General features: G+C 40.3%; 1 protein-coding gene across 1 annotated transcript; it reads left to right on the top strand.

Annotated features, from left to right (window-relative positions):
• Positions 1-1,479: 1,479 nt before the first annotated feature.
• On the top strand, positions 1,480-5,620 carry ptger4a (prostaglandin E receptor 4 (subtype EP4) a). The gene is made up of 2 exons (XM_060931820.1): positions 1,480-2,516; positions 3,515-5,620. The coding sequence occupies exons 1-2, from the start codon at positions 1,737-1,739 to the stop codon at positions 4,040-4,042; spliced, it is 1,308 nt and encodes a 435-aa protein (XP_060787803.1). The 5' UTR covers positions 1,480-1,736; the 3' UTR covers positions 4,043-5,620.
• The last annotated feature ends 1,634 nt before the right edge of the window (positions 5,621-7,254 follow it).

Raw genomic sequence — 7,254 nt, 5'->3', positions numbered from 1 at the left:
GTACAGGGTTGCAGGCAAGCTGGAGCCTATCCCAGCTGACTATAGGCGAGAGGCAGGGTACACCCTGGACAAGTCGCCAGGTCATCGCAGGGTTGACACAGAGAGACAAACAACCATTCACACTCACATTCACACCTAAAGTCAATTTAGAGCCACCAATTAGCCTAACCTACATGTCTTTGGACTGTGGGAAGAAACCAGAGCGCCCGGAGGAAACCCACGTAGGCACAGGACGAGCATGCAAACTCCACACAAGAAGGCACCAGTCTGCTGCAAAGTTTGAACCCTGAACCTTCTTGCTGTGAGCCATAGTGCAAACCACTAAACCACTGTGACACCCCACAAATATTACATCTATCTCATCTCATCTCATCTCATCTCATCTCATTATCTCTAGCTGCTTTATCCTATTCAACAGGGTCGCAGGCAAGCTGGAGCCTATCCCAGCTGACTACGGGCGAAAGGCGGGGTACACCCTGGACAAGTCGCCAGGTCATCACAGGGCCGACACATAGACACAGACAACCATTCACACTCACATTCACACCTACGGTCAATTTAGAGTCACCAGTTAACCTAACCTGCATGTCTTTGGACTGTAATTTAAAAAATATATATATTGACTGTTTTAGTGGTGTAGTGGTTAGCACTGTCGCCTCATAGCAAGAAGGTCCGGGTTCAAGCCCCGTGGCCGGCGAAGGCCTTTCTGTGAGGAGTTTGCATGTTCTCCCCGTGTCCGTGTGAGTTTTCTCCGGGTGCTCCGGTTTCCCCCGCAGTCCAAAGACATGCAGGTTAGGTTAACTGCCGACTCTAAATTGACTGTAGGTGTGAATGTGAGTGTGAATGGTTGTCTGTGTCTATATGTCAGCCCTGTGATGACCTGGCGACTTGTCCAGGGTGTACCCCGCCTTTTGCCCATAGTCAGCTGGGATAGGCTCCAGCTTGCCTGCGACCCTGTAGAACAGGATAAAGCGGCTAGAGATAATGAGATGAGATGATATTGACCATTTTATTTTTCCACTTATTGCCGTCATGCACTTTATTATCTGCCTTTGGCCTACCACAACGTCTTCTTGGACCAGTCAGGCCTGTTTTTTTTTTTCTAACTTGTTAAAAAGTGTAAAAAATAGTTACAAACTACACCAGTGACATTTATTATTTATTTATTATTGGTCTCAGGGGAAAATGCAATTCAATTACGATGCCTATTTATAGAACCACCACAAATTCATACCTGCCCTCCTGACCAAAGGTATAATTTATCATCCGAGCTTCATTCATGCCATCATACTAAGGTCCCAATCTGGAGTCGTGAGTTCATGTATAACTTTAACAACACTAAACGTAGTTCGGTTTAATTGAGTTTCTATTTAAACTATGTATAGCCTATAATTACTGATACCTTTTTTTTCTGCATTAGAGTAAACAGAGGCGGGGCAAACCTGTAAAACTTAAGACGTCCATACACTCCTCCAACGCGCCTGCGCCAAATTAAGTCTCGTGCATCGAGTTTGAATGTTTTCTTTTGTGAGTTTTCTACTTTTTCACACAGTTGGTCGACTCAATATTCCGGTTACGCAAAGGCTACTTTTGTCGCCTGTGTACTTTTGAAAGAAAGAAAGAAAGAAAGAAAGAAAGAAAGAAAGAAAGAAAGAAAGAAAGAAAGAAAGACCCAACCAACCAAACAGCCACAGCGCACCGACGGAGTTTCGGAAACCAGAACAGGCGCGTTTAAAATGTACAACGGCACTATTTCACTATTAAGGGTGGAACCCACCGTCCCGGTGGTTATGTTCATATTCGGTGTGATAAGCAACCTGATCGCTATCGTCGTGCTGTGTAAATCCAGAAAAGAGCAGAAGGAAACGATATTTTACACGCTGGTGTGCGGCCTCGCGGTCACGGATCTTTTGGGCACGGTGCTCGCGAGTCCTGTCACTATAGTCACGTACGTGAAGGGCTCGTGGCCGGCAGGAGAGCCTCTGTGCCAGTATTTCGGATTCGTCCTGCTGTTCTTCTCGTTGGCTGGCCTGAGCATCATCTGTGCCATGTCTGTGGAGAGGTATGTGGCCATAAACCATGCATACTTCTACAACGACTACGTTAACCAGAGGCTGGCGAGCGCCGCGCTTGTCGCCATCTACGTCTCCAACGGTGTTTTCTGCGCCCTCCCAAGCGTGGGTTTCGGCCGGGTCACCATGCAGTATCCGGAGACATGGTGCTTCCTAGATTGGAGGACTGAGAAGAGTATACACGCCGCCTTCTCGTACATGTACGCAGGTGTCAGTTTCGTGCTTATCCTGGCCACAGTCATCTGCAATGTGGCGGTGTGTGGCGCGCTGATGCGCATGCACCGTAGGTTTGTGCGGAGGATGTCGCTGGGCAGCGATCAGGGGAGAGCCACGGAGATTGGTAGGAAACGGAGCTGTAGGCGCCTGGCAGGAGCCGAGATCCACATGGTCGTGCTGCTCATTGCCACATCTGCTGTGGTGCTCGTTTGCTCCATTCCTCTCGTCGTGAGTTCTTCATTCAGCCGCCTATATAACATTACGCAATTTCATGGCACACCTTGGAAAAAGGGGGACTCCTCAAGGGTTCTTTGGGTAGCTAAGTGTTTCCCAGAGGGGTTCCAAATGGAAAAAAAAAAAGTTTGTGGTGCTGTAGCTATAGACCAGCTCTGGGGCAGTTGCCAGGTCTAAAATCACAAATATTTTCTGTATTTTGAAAATAGAAAACACATTATTATGATACAAATAACATTTTTAAAAATGAAAATCAAATAATCAAAATCAAGGAATCTAAAATCCCTCACATTGTGTCACTATGCAAAGTACTTTCTGTATTTTGAAAGAATATAACCCAAATTATTTTGGAAATCAAATGCAAATGATTTCCAAATCATATCATTCACATATGCATTTTAAATGCATGTATTGGAATCACTGCCCAAATGTGATCAAAATCACTTGACAAGACATAATGCAACCAGGAAGTTCTTTAGAGCAAGAGCTATTTCCCGAATTCCATACTAAGCACTATGTATTTTTTTAATCTAGTACCTCTGTAAAGTAGTAACATCTAAAATTAAACACTATGGTTTTACACTAAAGACAAAGTACTACAGTAGTACAGTAGCCTAGTAGTATAATACTAGCCTCAGCAGTCTCCATAGGAAGAACTGGCAATTTAAAAAAAAACTCAAAATATCCCCTCTTAGACAAGGGTTCTCAGATCCAGTTCAGTGGATCCCCACCCCATGCAGTTGCTCTACTAGTAGTATCAAACTGTGCTAGTCTGTCAATCTCCAGGACTGATGTTAAAGAACCCCTCAACATTTTGTTGTTAGTTCAGGGTTTTGGTGAGTAGTGGCCAGAAAATTTCAAACTTCATCAGTTTTTGGTGTCTACATGTAGAACAGAGCAAATAATAATGATGCTAATTACATTTTCATGGTTTTATGTTCATGCTTCCTTCCCACACAATCCCATATAATTCTCCAATGTCTTTTCTGTAGGTGCAGGTGTTCATCAACCAAATATATAAGACTCCAGTGGAGAAACGGTTGGACAAAAATCCAGATCTTTTGGCTATACGATTTGCTTCAACCAACCCTATTCTAGATCCATGGATCTACATACTACTCCAGAAAGCGGTACTCATCAAACTCACAAAAAACATCAATTATCTGTTCTGCAAGATCATTGCTTGTGGGCAGCAGAAACAGGCTAATTTCCACTGGCTGGAGCGACAGCGAGTATCCTCCATTATCTCCAAAGATTCGCTATCACTTGTGTCTCAGAATATGAGGGAGGTCAGAAGCACCTCACAGACTTTTCTTTATCTCTCTGCAATCTCTGAGCCCTACAAAGACACCTGCCATTCAAGTTGCATTGGCTCCTTTCCCTATTCCTCCAAACAACTTGGCTCAGAGTTGTCCAACAGGAACTGTTCAGAGAGTGAGGCAGAAACATGCCTTATTAACTACACAAGTCATCCATCATGCTTAAAAGAACCAGATTCTCAAATGACATTAACTTTGTGACTTTCCAGGAGAAAAGTATTTGGTGCTAAAAGCCAGGTGTGGTGGCATCTGTAAGCCTATTTGCATTTATAAGTATTTTTGTTTAATTGTAAGTGTTCCATTTTAATGGCAGCTGTAACATGAGTTTTAACAAAAGATATTTAGAAACAGTCATGTTCTACACTACAAATAAAACTCTCAAATATTCTAAAAATCAGTAGCTACAACTCCATACTAGCGCTGTACAGTAATGATGCACTTATTTTTCCACCAGGGTTCAAACTGCTCACAGCATGATCAGAAATAAACTATGCCCAAACAAACTTAACAAAAATGTTTGTCTTAAAAATAGGATGGTAGAGCATTCCACTTCCCAAAGAAAGGTTGTTTTCTTGCATAAATAAATATGAGCTGCAATATTAATCTAATTTAAGCCCTTTGAGTTCATGATGATGAACTCAGAACATCCTCTGCAAAAGAGTGTGTAAAAATGTCATGATAATGGGAGGCTCATATGAATTGCAATACAGTACCAGTCAAAAGTTTGGAGTACCTACTCATTCATAGGTTTTTCTTCATTTTGACCATTTTATACATTGAAGAACAATACTGACGATATCAAATCATGTGGCAAAGTAAAAAACCCTAAATGTTTCATATTTTAGATACTTCCAAGTAGCCAGCATTTACAGTACCTTGATTCATTCTAGTATTGGCATTATCTTAACCAGCTTCATGAGGTAGTCACCTGAAATGATTTGCAATCAACAGGTGTGTCTCGTCAAAAGTTAATTCGTGGAATTTCTTACCTTCTTAATACATTTGAGATCAAACAGTAAATAATCAAAATACAGTAAATAGCCCTATTCCACAACTGTAGTAATCCATATTAGGACATGACCCACTCAACTACATAAAGAGAAATGACAGTCCATCATTACTGTAAGACATGAAGGTTAGTCAATTAAAAAAATTGCAAAAATTTTGAATGCATCTTCGAGTACAGTTGCAAAAACCATCAAACACTCTGATGAAACTGAGTTCAAGTAGAAGACACATCTGAACATGAACTGTTCAGAGGAGACGGTGTGAATCAGGCCTTTTTTGCTGCAAAGAAACCGCTACTGAGGGAGAACAAAAAAAAGAGAGAGAAAATTGCTTGGGCCAAGAAACACAAGGAATTAGACCAGTGGAAATCTGTACTTTATTCTGGTGAGTCCAAATTTAAGATTTTTGGTTCCAACTGCTGTGTCTTTTTGAGATGCAGAAATGGGGAATAGATGGTACCTGCATTATGTGTTTCCCAACATGAAGGAGGATGTGTGATGCTGCGGGGGTGCTCTGCTAGGGGCACTGTTGGTGAGTTATTCAAAATTTGAAGGCACAATTAACCAGCATCACCACCACAGCATTCTGCAGCAACATGTGTCAAATATAAAATGTTTTGCTGTATTTACTCTTTTTTGCTTACTACGTAATTCCATATGTTATTTTATAGTTTTTTTTTGCCTTCAATATCATTCTTCAATGTAGTAAATAATAAAAAATAAAGAAAACCACTGAATTAGAAGGGGTGTCCAAACTTTTGACTGGTAATGTTTGTGTAAATAAAATTTATGGTTTTCTTCTTCTTATACAATATATACTATATATTGTAAATTTTCAACAATAAAAATAGAAAAAAGAACATTTCATGATTTATTTGTATTTTCAATCCATTTTATGCATATTTTACCAGAAAAAGGTACCCTTAATCTTACTAGTTCATTCTACTGCTCAGTGGTCACCACTCCTTAGTCCATACTGATCTCCTTCACAGTAACGTGCACTGTTCTTAAAAAGTTGCCTAACAGTCTTTGCACCGCTTGGACTAGTCACACTGCATGCATAAGGAAGTAAATCATTTGTTTCCTGAAGCTATGCAACTTTACTTACTCCCACTCATGCTGAGTTTGCTAAACTGAAGTGTTCGGACTCATGAAATCTGGCCTAAATATGTGTAAGGAGTAAACAGAGAAAAAGGACTCAATGGAATTATACAATTTCAAAAAAGACAAAAAAGTCTTCTTGTCCCAGTGAAGTGGATGTAAAATGAAAAACATTTTGTACTCTCGTTAAGAAAAATATTTTGTACTCTCATTAACATTTGCTCCCTTTGGTATATTATATTAAATGTTGGTGAAGTGAATATTCATACTCCTGAATATTTTAAAAACATTTTCTATGTAGTGCCAGAGACTATAACAGGAGTCCTGTAAGGACTTTGGTCAAGAGAAGTTTGAATTGCTTGTTCCTTCATGCAGGGCACTACATCTTTTAACTGCAAGTACCGAAGTACTTTTGGGAACTCTGCATTAGTGTATCACATTTATCATTGTTGTTTGTGGCCAGTTAGGCCATGTACTGTTCAAGTATGAATTAGCAGACTGTATTTAGTTGGCACAGATCACATTTCATCATAGTACAAAAGAGAATTTCTGATTTTTACATGACCCATGACCCACAGAATGGACCACACTAGAAGATGTGTAGGGGAAGATGTCTCTGCTACCGGAATTGCTGCCTTCATGCAGTGTTTGCACCCATTTATATACAGACGTAGACAAATTCGTTGATACCCTTACAGCTTGTTGAAACAGTATCCAGTCATTTTGCACAAAAGTCTTTTTGCACAGGTCTTTTAGTACAAATCTAAAGTTCTTTTGTGTAATTGTTGTAAACAGCCCTGAAGATGCCCGAGTGTCAAGTGTTTGGGTGTAAAAAATAATCCTGATAACTGAAGCAGTGAACACACACACACACACACACACACACACACACAAACAGTGAGCACTTGGGAGCATTTTGCTGCCTACAGTACAAAAGTCCATCACTGGCCAATCTGTGACCCCCCCCCCCCAAAACAAACAAACAAACAAACAAAACTATTAACATTTTCCTTGTATTTTTATGTGATATGTTTTTGTTTGTTTATATTCACTGAGAAAAATTATCTTTTTAGATGGCAAGAATAACATTGCTATGGCAGCAGGATTGTTTACTAGTATCTGTGTCAGTACTGCATTATCTCGCCGAGTGATATTTAAACTTCAAAATATGTGAAGTCTGTTGATTCGCATATTTTGTTGCCAGTAAAAATTACATGGTTACAGAAAATTTCTGATTAGATTTTTAGAATTAGAAGCCTTCATTTGTCACATATACATTACAAACCTGGATGTTGACTGTATCTG

The sequence above is a fragment of the Neoarius graeffei genome, chromosome 10 (genome assembly GCF_027579695.1).
Source record: "Neoarius graeffei isolate fNeoGra1 chromosome 10, fNeoGra1.pri, whole genome shotgun sequence".
Taxonomy (NCBI): Eukaryota; Metazoa; Chordata; class Actinopteri; order Siluriformes; family Ariidae; genus Neoarius; species Neoarius graeffei.
The sequence above is the reverse complement of the archived record's forward strand: the minus strand, read 5'-3'. Positions and strand labels throughout refer to the sequence as shown.